At 50.4% G+C, this 20,770-nt stretch overlaps 1 protein-coding gene across 2 annotated transcripts in view; it reads left to right on the forward strand.

The window, feature by feature from the left end:
• Kcnn3 (potassium calcium-activated channel subfamily N member 3) overlaps positions 1-20,770 on the forward strand; it is a 148,985-nt gene that overhangs the window by 83,152 nt on the left and 45,063 nt on the right. For both annotated transcript variants that reach the window (XM_041656246.1, XM_041656247.1), the window contains exon 3: positions 6,599-7,017. In XM_041656246.1, the coding sequence (XP_041512180.1) occupies positions 6,599-7,017 (419 nt within the window). The remainder of the gene's footprint in view (positions 1-6,598; positions 7,018-20,770) is intronic.

Raw genomic sequence — 20,770 nt, forward strand, 5'->3', positions numbered from 1 at the left:
GTTAGTCATGGGACTGGGAGTGAATTTTCTGCAGGAGTCTCCATTCTGGATTCTTCATAAAGCAGTCATCAGCTCCTACTCCTCATTAGCCAAAAATCGACTTAATGCCACAATGTGCTGGCACCCTCCCTGGCACTGGAAGTAAGTGAACCAGCATGGGCCTTGCCTGGAGGAGCTCACAACACCAAGAACACATACATGCCGGGTAGGAGTCGCCGGCAGGAAAGTGCCTCAGAATTCGGGATCCTCAGAGCAGGATGCATGTGCTGGTTGGTTTCCCCCAATCTGACACAAGTTAGAGTCATCTGGGAAAAGGGAATTTCAGCTGAGTCACAAATGGGGGAGGGGCATGAGAAATGAGTGGCAAACATCTCTGCCCCCTCAGTCCCACCTCAGTGAGGCCGGGCTCACCACTTGAATTAGGCATCCAGCACCATCAGAACTCCCACGGGAAAGCCCCAAAATCGACAAAAATAAATGCAAACGGGCCCTGAGCCCTAGTGGCATGTACTGAAAAGGGGTACTCATGGAGATGGAGCCGAGCTCAGCTCGAGCACATGCGAGAAGGGCGTTTTCCAACGTGTGGCCATGGGCCTGTGGGAAAAACAGCCCCCCTCCTGACGGGACTTCCAAATGTTAAGTATCTTCTAAAGGACGAGCTTCTCCGCCAGCGCAGGTAATCCCAATCAGACCGAATCAGACCAAATTAAAGATGCCCGTGTTTAATGGAGCGCTCCTGGGTGGCCCCGGGAAAGTGTGGAGAGGGGAAGAGAGGGAAGGGGAGACCACGTGAAACCCGGATACCATGTGTTCGTTTAAATAGCCTGTGGGAGTGGTCCCGACCTTCCCTGGGGAGGGGTCACCATTTGGTGGGCTTTCTTGGAGGTGGAGTTTGGACTGAGGAACCCCTAGGGGAGGGAGCTTATGCCAGGAGCTGGGATGAAGCTCCCAGCCAAATATTCCACTGAGGTGATGCTTCCAACCAAACACTGGGTGGGTGGTCCTGACTTGTATAAGGATGAGTGAGCCATGGAAAGCAAGCTGGTGAGCAGCAGTCCTCCATGGCTCCCTCTGATGATGAACTGTAACCTGTAGCCCAATAAGCCCTTTCTCCCCAGGTTGTTTCTGGTCCTGGTGGTTTATCACAATGACAGTGTCTTATTTAGGTCTTCTGTTGCTGTCAAGAGACAACATGGCATGTTAACTCATATAAAGGAAAACCTTTAATTGAGATGTCGACTTACAGTTTCAGAGGTTCCGTTCATTATAGTGGCGGGACATGGCGCTATGCAGGCAGACAGGGTGCTGGAGAAGTAGCTGAGAGTCCTACATCTTGCAGGCAACAGGAAGTGGTCAGTCTCAGTGGGTATGGGTTGAGCATATATGTGAGACCTCAAAGCCCGCCTCCACAGTGACAAACTTCCTCCAGCAAGACCACACCTCCTAATAGTGCCACTTCCTTTGCGGGGCATTTTCTTTCAAACCACCACAGACAGAAACCTGAAACAGTGCACACTGGGGACCGTCATGAAATTCTTCATCCTCAGAGGAGGAAGCAGCCCAAGAGAGGGACGATTAGCTGCCCAAAGTCACAGAAGTGGCAGCGTTAATAAACATCTACTACATGCTAAGATCGAGGTTAGGCATTGGCAAGAGTAGGGGTCAAGGGAGTTCCAGTTGTAATCACTGGGTCCCAGCCCTCGGTATACTTAAGTATCACCTGCGGAGAACAATCCCAGCACCCAGGAGGTTGAGGTGGAAATATAGTAAGTTCAAGGGTAGCCTGGCCTACATAACAGACCTGATATGAGAAACTAAAGTAAGAACAATCCCACTCCACCCCACAAAGACCTCAGCCCATCGAGCCTGTCTTGGTCTAAGGATGGACCTTGGCAGGGAAATGCCTATCTTTCCTTTGTCCTTCTCACCCCACCCCCTGCCTCTTCTGCTGTGCTCCTGTTGGGAAAGGCAAAGGGAATTTTACCAGGCCTCCAAGTGGCTCTGGTGTGCAGCCACATTGACAGCCCCTGGGCTAAGTGACGAGACCAAGGAATAGCTGAAACTTGTGATTGGCAGGGAGTGAGCAGGAGGCTGAGACGCTGCAGGGTGCATCTGCAGGAAGTGAGGTCACACTGCAGAGCTGTGATTCCGGGGGCAGAAAGCACAAGGCATAGGCTGTCCTGGGTGGGAGAGCCATGATGTGCTGGGAGGTGCCGGGCTCTGCAGAGCCACCAAACCTTGCCATGGTGCCTGTCTAGCAGGTGCTCTCAGTCTGTAGCCTGAAATAGGTTCTTGTTCCTCTACTCCAAACAGCCTCCCCCAAATGCACAGTGCTTGAGAATGCCCCAGCAGCCAGCTCTGTGATCCACCTACTTAGAGAACAGTCAGCAGAGTGCGGAGGAACAGGTGAATTGTCCCGTAACGGAGACAGTCAAACTGACTGAAAGAGTCTAATACCTGGTCGTGGGAAGCTTCCATCCAGCGCACCAGCCTCTGGCTTTGACTACCCAGTACTGCCATCTTCTTAGCATCAGTAAACTGAAGTACAATGGGACATCTGAGAGCCGGTGGGGCACCGCCCCGGTCCAGCTCTCCTGTTGAGCTGTGGAGATCATGGAGACCCCATCCTTCAGTTTAGATGATGCACCAGCTCAGTGCCCACCAAGCAATCAAAGGAATCTGTTACTCATTGCTTCAGTTCCTACTGCGTGAACCCAGTTACCATAGCAACCGAATGTGCTTCTTTATTACTGGATGGAAGGCTTTAATTTTGTATTAAAAGGGTTTGGCCAGATAGTCATGTTGCCATGACTCGGCCTGTCGGACCACAGTTAGGATGCCTTGGAATGGCCACAGATCTGTCGTTCTAATTGATGGATCTAGGTCTGGGAAAGCCCAGGCTGCACTGCATTGAGAGTGAGGGACAGGGAGGCTCCCCTGGTGCTGGGCTGGAATCTTTCCCTGTTCCCAGATGACTCTATGGGAGGCCTCTCAGCCAGGCGTGCTCATGGTGGCCTTGCTTGCCTGTTTTTTGCTCCACCCCCTCCCAATGGACAGCCACACACGCATTATGGCCCTGTATTGTCACAGTACAGGAAGGGGGACGCTGAGGCCCCCTCCGCAGCCACCTCTCTTGCCTCTCAGTGGCCTGCTAGCATGTCCGGAACTTGCTACTGTAGCTCATAAATGTCACAGGCAGACACTAAGAGCAAGAAACACCCCCTCTCCACCCCACTGTCTACAGCATGTGACTCACCTGTTTGCCTTCTATTTGTATCCGGGGTACCAGAGACTATCTGACTCGCAGCCTTATTCTTGGAGACCTCAAGCCCAGGCAGCTGAGTCTTCTCTTCCTCTTGGGATGAAACAACTCATGGGAAGGAGTGGAGAAGGGTGAAGGCCTAGGGGTGGGGCCCAGACCTTGTGGGAGATAGAGGCAGTCTGTTGCAGGCGAGAGTGGGCAGGGAAGGGAGCTTAGTCCTTCTACCCTTTGGCCAGCCATCTTTTCTCCTTTGTGGATGCTGGATTTCGGTTAAACTCATCTTTCCCCAGTTCCTGCCACAGCTTCAGCCTCTTTTGCTCCCAGCCTGACTGTTTGCTGGCCTTTCAGAACTGGTCATCCAAGACAGGACTCGGGTCATTCTCTTTCAGGATGTACAGGTGGGGACGCCTGCACCCCCCGAGGCTCTCTGCCCCAGAGTGCCGTGTGCACCAGAGTGCAGGACCTTCGCCCTAGCTCTTCATTAAAGGCCAGCAGAAGTCGTGCTGGAAGGGAACAGCTTCCCAGGCTTCTGAGCAGAGTACATGGGGGTGTGTGGCAGCAGGTGGCATCTAGGGAGGTACAGGGGGTGTGATGGTCACCTCCAATGTCCTGGCTATAGCCTCAGCCGTAGGCAGGCCCCAGTTGCTCGGGACCTTCAAGGCTCCTCTGTTCAGAGATGGCTGAGCTTGCTGAAAGACAGAAGTACAACTGTCTGAGCAGTCATCAAACACAATGGGACCCCATAGTGGGGCTTCCTTGGGGACAAAGGCTGGGCCTTCCCCACATAATCTCAATGGAGTGTGGGCAAGGTAGGTAGCAGGTATCTAAGGAATGCCTGCTGCAGTGGGTTCTCATGACCAGGCCCCAAGGTTTAAAGATTTGAAGAAGGCTGGAACTGGAAAGGAATGGAGACAGAGCCGAGCCCAGTCCTCACTTTATGGGAAGACCAAGATGCTACCCTTTGTAAGGCTAAAAGTAACAGTCATAGCTGATATTAACAATCGCTAATAGTCACCGCTTTGCTCATGGTAGCTAATAGTGTGGTAGGGGTTAGGCAGGGTGTGTTGCACACTGGACATACTACTGCGCATGACACATGCGATGTGCCCACTGTAGCCTCCTCTGACGTGCTTGCAGTGGATGTCACATTCCTGGACAAGAGAATGAAGGGGCATTGGGGTTCAGGAACTCACCCAAGGTTACCAAACTGCTTAGTCCTAGGCTCAGGAGCCAGGCAATGGATGCTCCATGCATTGCTCGAGTGCTCTGTGGTCAGCAGACACTTGCTGCCTCTTCCAAGTTGGAATCAGAAACCCGGTCACTGGTGAGCTCAGTAATACAGGAAACACTCCCTTCCATCACACCACACTTGCTGAAGCTCAGAGATGTGGGGTTTCTGGTTTTGTTACCCCTTTAAACACAGAAGCACTTTTAATCCCCCTGACACATGGAGGCTGGATCCTTCACGCTGGAGGGAGCGTGGCGGTGTATAGCAGAAAGAGGCCGACCCAAGGCCTTAGTGCTCTGCTCTTGGATTTGCGGGAGTTTTGTCCCCACACCAGACATGAACCCCAGAGGGACGCTCAGCAGTTAACCCAGCTCTAACACTCCACTCGAAGTTAGCATTAGACGCCGCTGGCAGAAGAAGGAAGCCACTTGTTCCCTGGCTGCCCAGAACCGAAATAACCACACAGAAACTATATTAATTAAAACACTTAGGCTTAGGCTTCTTATTAACTAACTCTAACATCTTAAATTAGCCCATTTCTATGATTTTATATTTTATCACGAGCTCATGGTTTACCAGTAAAGTTTTGGGGCATCTGCCTCCTTAGGCAGCTACATGGCGTCTCTCTGACTCCGCCTTCTTTTCTCTTCTATCTCTGCTTGAAATTCCCACCTTGCTCAATTCTGCGCTGCCATAGGCCCAAAGCAGATTCTTTATTAACCAATGGTAATAAAACATATTCACAGCATGCAGAGGGGAATCCCACATCAATTGACTACTGACCTGGTCCCTCAGCTCTGGCTCCACTCCTAAAGCCCGCATTGGGCTGTCTAACTGGCCAGCTGTGAGTCAGGTCCCCTGTGACCTGGGCCTTGGATTTGAGTCATCTGCTGGAGCCAGGGAGACATTTGCACAGTTCTTCAGGATGCTTCAGAGAATCCTGTTAGCAGCAAGCTGGAATGGACTCCCAGGGCAGGAGTGTGGGAAGGGCACAGAGCTCCTGGGGTTTCTGTGGGTGTGCTGCCCTGCAGGTACCTCCATATGCTCAGCTATCCAGAAGTCTCCAGACCTTGTCCTTGGGTTTTGCAGAGGCTCACTATGTGGCACACTTGATGAAATGTTTTGCCACTAATGCCACCTGGGGAGGGTGAGACTGATAGCCATTTTCTTCCTAGTTCCTACCCCGTGGATGACCAGCACTTCCCAAGCAGTCATGACCCGGGCATTCAGTCACAACATGGACATTTAGGAGATTTTGATTGTGCTGGTGGTGTGGCTCAGTGGCAAAAACTTGCCTGGCTTGTGTGAAGACCTGGTCTTAAACCCCAGCACTAAGTAATAGTAGCCAGGTATGAACACTTTTAATCCCAGCATTCAGGAGGCAGAAGCAAGTAGATCTCTGTGAGTTCAAGGCTAGCCTACTCCACATAACAAAACTCAGGATTGCCAGAGCTACATAGTAAAACCCTGTCTCAAAACAAAACAAAACATCCTCCTAGTCATTTTTGAAGCTCATTGTATGTGTGTGTGGTATGAGATGTGTATGTATGGTGTGTATGTGTGTGTGGTGTGTACATATGTGTGTGCATGCATGTGTGTGTGTTGCTGGGGATCAAATACAGCATCCTGTGCATACTCTGCCAAACCCTGTCCTCTCCTGAGGTTTTAATAACTGCATGCCTCAGCCAAGGTGAAGACCAAATATATTCTTTTTGATTATAAATCTCAATATCTAGCTTGTCATGTTGGCTTATTCTTGTAATCCCAGTACTAGAAAAGTTGAGGCAGGAAGATTTCCATGAGTTTAAAGCTAGCTGGCTACAGAGTGAGACCTTGTCTCCGACAGACAGACAGGCAGACAGACAGACAGGCATGACAATATCCTAGGAAGCAACTTGAAGAGAAGGAATACAAGGTGCAGAGAGTGAGCATTTTAGCCAGGACCTTCAGCTGACCACACAGGTCTCAACTCTTGACTGGGACTCTCACCACAGGTAGAATTCCAGCCTGCCCCTGAGGAGGTCAGGACAGTGGAACCCCATTAGCCTCTCCTGTGATGTTCCTGCTCACCTGTCCTGGCCACACTAATACACTCTCTGCTCCCCCAGCTCTTTGTGATCGACAATGGTGCAGATGACTGGCGGATAGCCATGACCTACGAGCGCATCCTCTACATCAGCCTGGAGATGCTGGTGTGTGCCATCCACCCCATTCCTGGAGAGTACAAGTTCTTCTGGACCGCACGCCTGGCCTTCTCCTACACCCCTTCTCGGGCAGAGGCGGATGTGGACATCATCCTGTCCATCCCCATGTTCTTGCGCCTGTACCTGATCGCCCGCGTCATGCTGCTGCACAGCAAGCTCTTCACCGACGCCTCCTCCCGAAGCATCGGGGCCCTCAACAAGATCAACTTCAACACCAGGTTCGTCATGAAGACGCTCATGACCATCTGCCCCGGCACGGTGCTGCTGGTGTTCAGCATCTCTCTGTGGATCATCGCCGCCTGGACCGTACGCGTCTGCGAAAGGTATTCCAGGGAGCCTCTAAACATGGTATGGGGACGGGAGGCGGAGCAGGGAGGCCCGGGTCTGAGGTCTGATGAAGGAGGCGGGAATGTTCTCAGACCCCTCAGAGGAGAAAGGAAATGGGAATGAGAAGGTAGAGCTGGTTTAGAATGTTGACCATTGGAGCCCAGGTGAGCGGGAAGATACACAGAACTAACTTCTGTTCCTTCCTCAGAGCAGTGTGTCAAAGCCTTCTGGTTGCGTCTTAGCTCCTATTCTGTATTCATCAATTTACAAGTTTCTGACTGCTCTCCCCTTGGAGATGAAGAGTGCTTGCTGATGTTTCAAATGCTCCTGTAAGTCCTGCCGTAATGAAGCCTGTTCATTTTGCTTCAGTATCGGCATCACTGGGGGACTTGTTAGAATCCAGAGCCTTCGCCCCAGAGTTATTGACTCAGCAATGATGTTCTAGAGCCTCTCACCATGATTCATTTGGACTTTAGAGCTGGCGAACCATGTTGTGGTGAAATAGATTTGGCAAAGATTACAGGGAGCCGGTGATTCAGGAAACCGATGATGGGAGCGAAGTGCGGCCTGAGACCGCGGGCTCTGTGATGACCAGCCAGTTCTCAGAAGAGCCACCCTGTGGCTCCCATTAGGACCGATAGGACCTCTACCTCCCTCCTCCACTCCTCAGCCCAGCTGGGGACACCTGCCTTTTTCAAGCTGACACCGTAGCTCATTCTAATCTTATTTCACATGGAGGGTCCAAATCGAGGCAAGGCCTCTGGAGTCTGCCCACGAAGCTGAAGTTTCCTCATTTTAAAGTAAGAGTCACTTGAAATGAAATAGATAAAGCCATGCTCCAGGGGTAGAGAGCTTCTCTGTGTGGGAGGCCCAGAGAAAATCTGTGCGGCTTACACAGACCCTGGTAGCTGCCCTAATGCATCAGTGCTTACAGTTTGTCTGTCAGACCTTCTGTGTGCCCGGGTCCGAGCAGATATAAAACAAGACAGAGAATCCAAGTGGAGAGTTGGCTAGAATAGATCTCACACAGGAGCCATTAACTAAGTTTCTCACTGGCTTTGGGGTGTTATCTGTGACTTTCAGATTCCAGACGGAAGCATTGTGCTGCCTGGAACACAGTCCTTAGATTGAGAGGGGCAGCCTCTGAGGACCAAACTGTGACTGTCAGTATTGGGGGCCTCTGAGAGAGCCCCAAACCACACCAGCTGACTATCTAGAGCCCTACCACAGCTCAGCAGCAGAGCTCTTCTCCTAGCAGGGATCCACACTAAACAGTTCCCTGGGAACTTTCTCTGGCAAATATGTTCCTACACCAGAGAAAGTGGAGCTCTGTCTGTTTCCAATCCCAAACTTCTCATGGGACTGTTTACTGTTTATTTGAGACAGGGTGGTCCAGGTTGGCCTTGAACTTGTGATCCCTCTGTGCTGTTTCCACAACCCCTCCTCCTGCTTCCTCACACTGGGATGGCAGGTGCATGCCCACCATGCTGGCTGCCTTATGGGACTCTCTGCTGAGGAATAGCAGCTACTCCACCTCCCTGGGCTTTAATAAAGAATGAAGGATAACAATACTGCTTTATAGGATTTATTGTTTGAGTCCAGCAAGGCGACCCTTGCAGTGGCAATCAGTTAATAACAGGCGTTGTAGGATCCCCAAGTAACTCAGGGACTTTGTGGTTGCCTTTTTTAAAATAACCAGAATAGACAGACTCCTACCAAATCCCGCTGATACTTACCCTATTTTCCTTTCTGATCATCAGAAGCCAAGATTTCCAACAGCAGTAATTGAATTTGTATAGCCTTTTGGGACACTTGAGGTTTTCCATGTTTGTCCCTTGCCTGGCATGTATTTCAGATGAACAGTCAGCCTGAACATACAACCAGGTATCCCCAAATGAGCTGCATTGTTTATTGAAACTGTCACAAGTTTAGCAACTTATTTATTTGTTTCTGGAGAATAACCACATTGTGGAAAACCTCGTTTTCAGAAGTCTTTGCATCATAGTTGATATTTAATACCTTCCAAAGCTTCCAGGTCCAGATTGGGTTAGTCTGGTTAGACAAGGTTAGCTTGCATCAAGATGATTTAGCCCAGGTTAAGCAAGATTAGCCCTTGTTAAGCTAGGTTAGCCTGTGCTGCTACAGAATCCCCAGCTGCTTTCTAGGCAAACATGGCTCAAGAGACCCAGCTGCAGATCAGGAAGCAGAGCCAGCCAGACCCTCCCATAGCTTGGCCTTTAAGGACACAGGCTTCAGGATGGGTTGGTGCTGAGCTCAGTGCCCTGGCTCCTGCTTCTCACGCTGCTGCCTCTATAGCTCACGTTCCATGCTATCCCAGATTAACCTAACACAGACACGAGGAACCCTGACTGTCCTCACGCTGGAGTCGCTGGACTCGGCTGCTGGGAAGTAACTGGTTTGCAGTCACAGGGCTCCACAGTGCGCAGCCATAATGCAAGCCTGATTTCCACTCTAAACTTCACATTTATCTTGTCAACCCAAGCTGGATCCTACAGGGCCAGGAAATTGTGCCCCAGATTGTCCTAGCCATGTCCCCAGTCTGAGGTCTAAAGGCCACTGTGGTGACATAAAAATGCCAGGCTTGCTGTTTGGTCTTCTCTGGCGTCAGTGTCCTTCACCACTTTGCCATGCTGCTGCCAGGGTTGACTCCATGTTCAATGATGTCTTCATGTGTGTGCATACATGTGTACACGTGCATGTATGATGTCTGTGCAACTGTGGATGTGCATGTGTGTGTGCAATGGGTATTAGCGTGCACCTGCTCCACCCTATGCTGATTGGGGCACTCATTGCCTTCACCTGGGATTGTGGCACCTCTCAGGAGAGCTGCCTGATTCGGGGTCACGCCCCTTTTCAGAGGTGGCAGGAACCCATCCACTAACAGGGAGTTTGGAGAGCCCTTTGCCTCCTGGAACCTAACTCTCTAGGGCCATCTAGAGGTTTCTGTTACCATTGCGCCACAGCTAGTCTGTGCCATGCTTCCTGTGTTGATCCAGAGAGCAGCCCCACCCCCAAATTTCTGTCCCCAAATCTCATGGTCTTTGGCTCTTGCCCAGAATCTGACCTATAGGGCCATGAAAGTATACACAGACCAAGTAATCAGGCAAAACTCCTTGCAATGGTCGGCTAGTCCTTTTCGGAGCTGTAGGTAATCCTGTGCTTCCCAAGGTCGAATCCTAAGCATGACTGGCCGAGACACTGAGATAGGGGCTGCACTGCGGGGCTGGAGCGTTGGACCAGGGTAGGAAAGGAATATGGCAAAGATGACCTTGTTCTCTCTCAGCTTGATCTGATGGAGACTCTGTCACCAAGTGACTTGCCATGGGCATTAAGCGCCATGATGGGTTCTAGAACCTTCTCTGGCTCTGCAGCCCAGGCCAGGCTTCGCATAGGGTCCAGGTGGCTTCCGTCAGCTGTACTCGATCCTAGCTGTATGCACACGCTTTTGAAGTTGCTATGGAAATCCCTCTTCAGCAAGATGCATTTTTGAAATCATGTCTCCTATCTGGGCTTGGTTTTTATGGGACAATAAATGTTTCTACATCTCCTGCCAAGGACAGACAGGAGTTAATAATGGCACAGAGGAGCCCTGTGTTGGGAGAGCAACACCTGGTTGCCAGGAGGGCAGTGGCAACATCAGCTTGTTTTCCTGGGACCCCAGAGATGCATGACATCACTGCCTTTGAGCCCTGACAGCGGCAGCACTCAGCATTCTCCAGGATTCTCTTGGCTGCATGCCCACCTCCCACAGGCCTCCCAGGGCCACCCCAGGAACCTCCTCATTAAACACTGTCAAATGCCAAGCAGCAGTAGAATGGGAACAGTGGAGGCCCCAGGTCCCAGTGCATCAGGCTGAGGAAGTCAGCTTTCCCTGTACACCCTGAGCCATGCTCTGGCTGCCCACGTGTGTGTTTGTCTCCTTGGAAGAAGCAGAAAAGCCTCCACGGCACTGACAAACATGGGCTGCATCTTGCTTTGCAAGTAAACCTTCCCATCTTCTTGAATGCTTGGACCCTTTTGGATTCTCCGGCCTGTTAGCAGGTGTTTGATCTTGACTGTGTAAATTTTATTTCTTTCTTACAGATATTCTAATGAAGAGTTTGTTTCTAGAGATCTGGCCTGCAGAGTCAGAGGGAACCAGGCCGTTCTGGGGTTGGGGTTACAGCTCAGGGAAAACACTTGTCTGGCATGCACGAGGCCTTAAGTTGATCCTCAGAAGTATAGAGGAGGAGAAGGAGGAGGGGCCAAACTATACTCCTGCTCTCTGCTAGTATCTGGGGAAGCTCTGAGGCAGGAGCAGGAGGGAACAGGGGGGCCATGGCAGTGACTTTGACGTGAAGAAAGCGTGTCTACAGGATGACACATTGCAAATGTAGTCGAAAACATAATCTAAACCTTTAGGTTCCCGCAAGTAGGATTTAAAAACAAAGATTTATCTTTATGCTTGGGTGTTTTGCCTGCACATGTGTCTGTGCAGTGCCCATAGATGCCAGGAGAGAGCATCAAGATCCACTGGAACTGGAGTCCCAGACAGTTGGGAGCTGCCTTGTGGGTGCTGGGAGTCAAACCTGGTCCTCTGGAAGAGCAGCCAGTGTTCTGTAACCACCGAGAGAAACTCCTCTGGCTCCCACAAGTAGGACTTTAAAACCATGCAATAAGGAAAACACTAGCATCAGCCATGGGTCTCCCACACACCCTAAGTTGGTACCTCACCTGTCTGAGGCCTCATGTTTGTGTGACATCCCGGTTCCACACAGGATGAAGCTAAGGCATGAGGAAGTTAAGCAACATGTACTTTCCATACATCAGGTCCCACTAAGCTAAGACAGAAGAAACAAGGACTTGGGACTGGAAAGTATAAGGACAGAAAACACAAAACCAGATGACAGAAAACCAAATTTATAATAATCCAAAATTTATAATGATCAACAATAGTTGCATTTGCCTCCTCAATTAAAAGACAGTGTTCCTTACTTTGATGAGATTTCAAAGTAATAGTTATTTTCATGCTATTTTAAGAAGAGGAAGCTAAAGCAAAGGGACCCAGAAAAAAGTAAGAGCCAGGAGTTATTATGTAAATGCGAAGCAGAGGGCAATGGGGCCAGGCTGACTTCACCGCATAAACTGCTATGTGGTTCAAAGGAACCGCTTAACATTTTAGATGAAAAGGGACTGGAGAGATGGCTCATCAATCAAGAGCACTGGCTGCTCTTCCAGATGACCAGAGTTCGATTCCCAGTACTCCAGTTCCTCTCTGCAGGCGCCAGACCCACAAGTGCACAGACATGATGTAAGTGAAACACTCATACACACGGAACAAAAGAAACTGGCACTGATGAAAATGTCCTAGCACAGAGTGCACTTTCGTCCTGGAAAGACGAGCATGGGAATCTGGGGCTGGAGAGATGGCTTGGTGGTGAAGTTGAGGATCAGCTTTGGGTCCCCAGAACCCACATAAGAGCCCAGTGGGTGTGGCAGTCACCTCTGATCTCATCGCTCAGGAAATAGAGATAGAATCTCCCCAGCAAGCTAGCCAGCCAGACAAGTCAAAATGGCAAGTCCAGGTTTACTGAGACATCCTGCCTCAATATATAAGGTGGACATGGACTGAGGAAGACATTCAACATTAACTTTGGGCCTCCATATAGACACATGTACCCCACCCCCACACACATGCACCCCACCCCGGCATGCACCCCACCCACACACACATGCACCCCTACACACACATGCACCCCTACACACACACATGCACCCCCACACACAATGCACCACACACACACATGCACCCCCACACACACATGCACCCCTACACACACATGCACCCCTACACAACATGCACCCCCACATGCACCCCTATACACACATGCACCCCACACACATGCACCCCTGCACACATGCACCCCTACACACATGCACCCCTACACACACATGCACCCCTATACACATGCACCCCTACACACACATGCACCCCTACACACACACATGCACCCCCACACACAATGCACCCCTATACACACATGCACCCCCCACATGCACCCCTACACACACATGCACCCCTACACACACATGCACCCCACACACATGCACCCCTACACACACATGCATCCCCCACACAATGCACCCCTACACACACATGCACCCCACCCCGCATGCACCCCACCCCCACACAATGCACCCCTACACACATGCACCCCCCACATGCACCCCTACACACATGTACCCCCCCACACACATGTACCCACACACACATGCACCCCACCCACACACACATGCACCCCCCCACACATGCACCCCCACACATGCACCCCACACACACATGCACCACACACACATGCACCCACCCACACACACATGCACCCCCCCCCACATGCACCCCCCACACATGCACCCCACACACACATGCACCACACACACATGCACCCCCCCACACACATGCACACACACAATGCACCCACACCCCCACATGCACACTCATATGTATACATGCTATGCACATATACAAAATAAGAAAGGAATCCTGAAGTACTAAAGGTTTTAATGGAGAACCATGTACTCAGATGAAAGTACTCTTTATCGTCTTCATTGCTAAAATGTGAAGGAGATTGGAGAGATGGCTCTGTGGTTAAGAGCTCTGGCTGCTCTTCCAGAATCCCAGGTTCAAATCTCAGCACCCACATGGCAGCTGACAATCATCTGTAACTCCAGTTCCAGGGGATCTGAACCCCTCTCTGTCCTTCGTGGGGATAAGCATATATATGGTACACTGACATACACACAGGCAAAACACCCAAACATTTAAATAAAAATAAATACATTTTTTAAAAAAAGTGAAGAATGAAACCAGGTATTGTGGCACTCTATGTACATGCTTCAGGAGGCTGAGGCAGGAGGATTACTTTTAGTGTTTTACCAGCATGGGTTGCATGTTGAGTACCAGGGCTGTATACCAAGATCCTGCCTCAAAAAGCCAAGAAAAAGAGATAAAGAAGGAAAAGAGATAATACTAATGAGAAGAATGAAATAAGTTTGGGAGTGGTGGTGCTCACCTCTAATCCCAGCACTTGTGAGGCAGAGGCAGGAGGATGTCTGTGAGTTTGAAGCCAGTCTAGTCTACAGAGCGAGTTCCAGGACAGCCAGGGCTGTTACACAGAGAAACACTATCTTGAAAAACAAAAATAAAAAGCCTTATATAGAAAGCAGATTAAGTTTATAATGAAGAAACAGGAACTAATAAATTTTAAAAACAGGATTTACAAATCTGAAAGTTACCAAATTTAATCAATTTTTGCTGAATCGGAAAACAAAATTAGAAAGTTTAGGGAAAAACAGCGAGTGATTCACAGAACATTTTAATAATAAGTGAAAACAGCTTAACTCTTACAAGAGAAGCCCAGAGAGGGAACTTTCTCTGTGGATATTAAAATGTACTATAAAACAAAGAATAATTAACTCCCTTGGGCATTACTCATTACTAAAGAACCAGTAATGGCAGATCAATGAGACGTAATGGAAAACCCTGAAATACATCCTAGTGTGCAAACCCAGTCATGGAGAAAGAAAACCAATTAGGAGGCAATAGATTATTCTATAAACGTTCATGGGGAAATTGGAAGCTTGGATGAAATATCAAATTGGCACACCACCTCTCACCAGCCGCCAAAATAAATTCCAGGTAGATTAAAGAGTCAGATAGAGAAGAAATGGGAACAGGAGCCGGAAATCAAAGTGAATATTTCATCAATCCCGGGGTGAAGAGAAATGTTAGACAGAACATCTCAGAAGAGAGGAGCCGTAAATACAATTTAAGATTTCTCTCCTTTAAAAAAATATATAAACTCAGCCTGGAGAGATGACTTAGTGGTTAAAAGCACTGGCTGCTCTTCCAGAGGACCTGAGTTCAATTTCCAGCAACCACATGTTGGCTCACAGCCATTTGCAACTTCAGTTCCCAGGAATCTGGCGCCCCCTTTTGGCCTCTATAGGTGCTAGGCATGTGAGTGGCGCATAGACATACATGCAGGCAAAATGCACCCCCACAGTATGAGGATCGTGTGCTGTACATAACGCTCTTGTATATTGTAAAGATTTGCTACTCGGTATTGGTTTCATAAAACATGGATTGACGACAAGCCAGGCAGGAAGTATGGGGGATGGGTAACCAGACGAGAACTTCCCTTGAAGAGGGCCATCGACCTTCCTTCTTGAAGGTTCACCTTCCTACCTAGCAGTCAATGGCCTTAGAAAAAGGCAGGATAACAAGAGCCTTGTGAGTCATCTCCCTGGAGCCTCCCTTGGAATGGCTGGGTCCTGGGCTTGTGGCACCAAGGTGTGGGTGGGTGGGTCACGGGGGTGCTGCCTGGCACCGTCCTTGGTGGGAAGGCGTGGGAACGCTGCAAGTGAGGGTCCATTTGGAGATCACAGAAAGAGGGGACATGCTCTTGCAAGGAGGGTGGGAAAGGCGGGTGGTTCCTTGACTCCGTGGCCACAGCTGAGCTCTGGCGCATGAAGGAGAACGCTATTCCTGCACCTGCCTGGCCGCAGGGGCGGCTGCACCCAATCTCCCCTGAGCCTGGAGCAGAGTGGCCCTTCTAGGGCGCTGCCATGCCCAGGTTCAGTGGGCTACAGCCGGGGTGACTTCAGCCCTGGGCCATCGGTCGCAGGACCCCGACTCAAGAATCAGTAGAGTTCCGATCTCAAATGTCTGTCTGGATCTCCCCATCCTCACTTTTCCACAGCTGAGTTTCTCTTTGTTATTTCTGATTCACAGTTTTTCTGTTTTTTCCCTTTCTCTACGCAGTATGTTTCTCATCTTTGACACTTAAACAGCAAAATTGTTTATTTGTTGTTATTTTCTTTATATTTTTATTTATGTTAAATACACATTAATTATAAATTGCATTGCAATTAAGGATAGCATCTCTTAGAAGAGTCTAGAAATGGGAATCTGGAAGGTCTCCTAACAAGGACAATGTTGAGCTCTGTACAGGTTAGCACCTGAGGAGTTAGCCTTGTAGGAGCGTCTCCTCCCCCAGGAGTGTGCCGGGAAGCAGTGCTTTTCCCAACACACCATCCCAGCTATGCCAGCCTGAGGTCCTGCAGCTGGGTTTCCCTCCACTCTCTTTAGCAATGGCATTTTGCTCTTCAGGCTGTCTGCTTTGGGGACACCAGAGGAGAAGGGTTGTAAGCCCCCACCCCCGCTATGAATGGTTCCCTCCCACTTTGCCAAGAGTGTCTCCAGCCCCATTCAAGAAGTGGCTTTTCATCTTGTAGTGGATGCTGAAGGACGTTCTGGTGTGCGGAAAACAGAAGGCTCTGCTCACATTTCCCAAGGTGGGGAGTCCTTGGATAGGGAGGAAGACAGGGGAGGGATGAGCTTCCGTGATCAGAAATCCATGTCCATCCCTCAGCTGCTGTTAGTCCAGACACGAAACCTGCCTTCTCCCAACCTTCACAATTTAACCCTTGGTGGCTTTGTTTGGTGCTTGAGACTCCGCTGTGCCCTGCGTCTCCTGGGACTGGGGAAATGGAGTCTTTTCCACTTGTGTTCAGAATCACGCCTAGGTGTGCAAAGATGGGCTACTGGGCCACCGCTATCTTCATGGCCAGCATCATCAATCACCCCATGCCTGCCCCACCCAACCTTCCACAAAGGGTTTCGAGCTCTGTGGTTCTTGTCTGTATTTCCCTTCAAATCACCTTTCTCCGTACCTGCCGGCACCCACCCCTGTTGTTTTCCCGTCTGTAGAAGCTTCTGGTTCTGCTACACCCCACCCCCTTTCAAAAGCCTTCGATGTTCCCGACAGAAGATTAATTCATATTCCTTAATTTAGAGTCTGCAGCTTCCACTGCCCAGGCCCAGTAACCCACGATAAACTAGCTGAGTTCTCGTGGTGGCTGCAGTGCCCCTCACATCTCTCCATGGAAGCTTTATTGCTTATAGTGAAACGCATCACACTGGAGTGAGACAGCCTGGGCCCAAGCTGCCATGGTGACACCGGCCTGTGTGCTGTACCCACGCGGTCTGGGAAGCAAAGGCATGGAGACTGTGCATTTTCAGTCAACCTGGACTATATAATAAGACCCTGTCTTTAAAGACAAAAGAAAAAGGAAAGGGCCCCTGAGATGGCTCAGTGGAAAAGGGGCTTGCTGCCAAGCCTGATACCTGTGTGGTAGAAGAGAAAGAACCAGTGAGTTATCCTCAAATCCTTCAAATGTGCCATGTCATGTATACACATGCACACACATGCATGCACACACACATACACATATATAGCACATACAACACATACATGTACACACATGCACATATACACACGGAGAAGGCAGGAAGGGGAGGAAATAGAAGAAAGAGAAGAGAAACGACAGGAACAGAGAAAGACAATGAGAAGAGGAAAGGAGGAGGGTTGGAGGAGATAAGAAAGCTGGGGCCCATTGCCTCGCAGGGCGTGACCCTCACTCAGTTCAGTGACTGTGGCCGGCTCTTGTTCAGCCCTGGCCTTTCCCTCACTGACCCCATGTTTCTGGTCTGCAGATTGGAATAGAGCACGCCCTGTGTACTCCAGGGTGATTCAAGAAATGGAAGACCCCCAAACAGCATGAGCTTTTCTGCTTCTTTTGTCCCACGGAGTGTGTGGGCAAGATGGGAACAGGAGAGTCCCAGCTATGGATAAGGATGTGGGGGTTCTGGGAGTGGACCTGAGACCTGGGGCCTTCGGTACTGCTGCAGGGCTGGCTGGGTGTGAACAGGTTGAGCTGGGGAAGGAGGGAGCTGCAGAGACAGCATACCGTGAGGAATGGATTGGGCTTGTCTTGCAGTGGGAGCCAACTGCCTAGTTTACAGTTTCTTGAGGGCATGCTGTCTGGTGTCTCAAAAAAATCGTGATTGGTGTGATTTACAAAAGAGGAGACCCACTTCCCATAAGGGAGCACAGATGGAAACGCCCACTGTTCTCTGGGGAGGGGCATTGGATAGGCTTTTTCTGAGAAAATACAAACCAGAACGAGCCCCATTGACACCTGTATTGTCAAACTTTTAGAGTTAAATAATCGCGTGGCTGACTGGTTAGTACTTTTAATTACTATTTTATCAAACTTAACAGACACAGTTCGCCTGGGCTGTTTTAATGTGTTTTGCTCCCGTTTATAATTTAAATTATGGACCTTATGTAGGGAGTAGACTTATTTGAGGCTGTCCATTATTTCAGAAGTTAGACTGTAGTCTCCTGTGACCATCAACCATCACTATCAGACCAAGTTGTCAAAGGCGCTACAGGGAGGGTACTGGGACCCAGCCAGACCTGGAAGTCTGAGGAGGAGAAAAAGCCATTGCTTGCCGGGGCTGGCTGCAGGTACTGCTGTGACACTGGCTTGTCACAGTGGTCACTGTGGGTCACCTCCACTTCTCGGGTGGAAGCTCTGAGGCCTGATTTGGGGACCCTCCCATCATGGCTGAAGCTGCTGTGCAGTTGCCTCTGATGGCAATTGGCAAGTTATCTCACAAGGTCTGCCAGGACACTGCCCTCGCAGGAGCTGGGGATGGCTCTGTATGGACAGTGCATGCTTCCCCTACCCCCTGGTCCTCTGTTTTCTTTGTTATTTCCTGCGCTCTGTGAAGGGAGAGGCAGAGTCACCCTCCTTCTTCAGAAATGTGGAGGCTTCGGGAGGTGCATAAGGCAGGTTCTGACCTGGACCAGGTCCCCTTGTGTGTTGCTCTGGTCCAGAACCACACAGCCCGGAGTACCTAGACCAACATGGATGATGGCTGGACCATCTCTGCTTTGGAATATAATTCTGATTCTTTGAAAGCCAGAGGAGAATCAGGCCATTGCTTAAAGTGTGTTTTAAAAAAGTCACTTGTCAGTCATTACCATCGTCTTCCTAAATGAGACTTTATTCCCAGCCAGAGCAGACAGGACAGGAACCAGACAGAGGAGGCTTCCCGAGGAGCTACCACCCAGCTCGCTTCTGGCTAGCCCCCTCAGTATGGAGCCTCCATCTGTGTGCTGCTGGGCCCTGCACACCTGCCAGGCTCACTCTCTTCCCCCTGGGGTTTCCCACTTCCAGCATCTTCCTCCCTTTGCACCCCCTTTGTTCCTGACCTCAATGCTCTCATCTGAGGGTGTCCAGTCCTGTGAAGTGTCCGAGGTGGGCTGTAGTTTTCAGGCAACATTTGTGTTGCCTAGCAACGTGTTACAAGCACCTTCTTCTATGTGACTGCTTCCTCTAAAACCGCTGGGGCCAGGGACACTGGGACCAAGGAATCCTGCGGCCTCTCTGGGGTGATGAAGAGGAGGGAAAGGAGGAGAACAGACAGACAGCAGACAGACTTGTGTAATTCTGAGGGAGGTCGTTCCTGCTCTCCCGTGGTTTGGCTGCCAGAGCCTCTCCTGTCCTGTCATGGATCCCAGGCGACGGTCAGTGTCACAGTCCTGGCTTGGGAGCCATCAGTGTTCTTGGAACTCACTTCCTGGCTTGGGAGGCACCTGCAGTGGTGTCTAAGGCAAGGCCAGCCTGAAGGTTCCCACCTGAGCTGGCCTCTGGCTTTGTTTTGTTTCCCGAGATGCTATAGGCCTCCTGGCTTGTGCGTGTGTAGCCAGCCCAGCTGCAGGTGCCCTGGGAGTGGGAGGGGAGAAAAGGAAGGAGACAGAGTGTGATTTCAAAATGCAACAAGGACCAGGGAGATGGCTCAGTAGGGAAAGGCACCTGCCACCAAGCCACTACGCCTGAGTGGGCTCATGAGCTGATTCAAGACAAGGCCCATGAATCTGTCTTCTCGAAGATGGCCTTTGAGGGCCAAGGGCATTGCAGATGCTCACTGCCTGATGTGCCGTCAGTGTGGGCTGCCAGAAAGCCAGCCCGTGGTCCAGAGATCACAGCCACAGACTGGCCTTGATCTAGATGAGGGCAGGGGGCCCTGAGTGGCAAATACCATGAGGACAGGGGGCCCCAAGTGGCAGGTACCATGAGGGCAGGGGGCCCCCGAGAGGCAGGTACCATGAGGACAGATTCCACACCTTATCTCCAGGCCCCGCAGTTGACAGAAATCTCCGTGGGTCATCTCGCCTTTGTCTTGTCCCTCATTTTTCTCCAGCAAGCAGCTCTCAGTTCAAAAGGGAGGGAAGGGGAATTTTCATGGTGGCAGTCTTTACCCCATGTGGCTCAGGGGTGGAAGTTGTGGCCTGAGCCCCAGCAAGGAGCACTGCTTCTAGAGGCTGCTCTCATAGGTCATGGGACATGCCATCTTTGAGGACATGAAAGTCCATCCAGCAAGAAAGCTCCTCTTGAGGGAAAGAGTTGTGGATGATTGACTGTCTCCATCCTTCTATTCACAAGTACTAAGCATGACATTGTGTTCCAGAACCTTCCAGTTAATCATGCCAGCTAAAGTTTCAGGCAGTTGGCAGTGGGAAGGGTGGATCTGGTCTAGCCTGAGCTACCTGAGAACCTTCTACCTCCTGTACTGGCCATCCTTTGCTTGGAAACATGTGATGCCCAGGTCTGTGGGAACATTTTAGGAGACACTGTGGTCAGGGAGCCCCATGCCTTGTCTTTAGAAGATGGCAAAGGCTAGCTCTGTCCTTGGCCTGGCCCAGATGCCATTGCAGTGACCTCTCTCCTCATGGCTTTCTAGTGGCTGCAAACTCAGTCAGCTAAAATTCTACCCCCTCCACACAGCTTCCAGGGTTCCTTCTCAGCTCCCCACTTCCCAATTGCAGGGGAGTCTTC

Source organism: Microtus oregoni, unplaced genomic scaffold, assembly GCF_018167655.1.
Source record: "Microtus oregoni isolate MIOR12 unplaced genomic scaffold, Mior012 000007F_ref0000211, whole genome shotgun sequence".
Lineage (NCBI taxonomy): Eukaryota > Metazoa > Chordata > Mammalia > Rodentia > Cricetidae > Microtus > Microtus oregoni.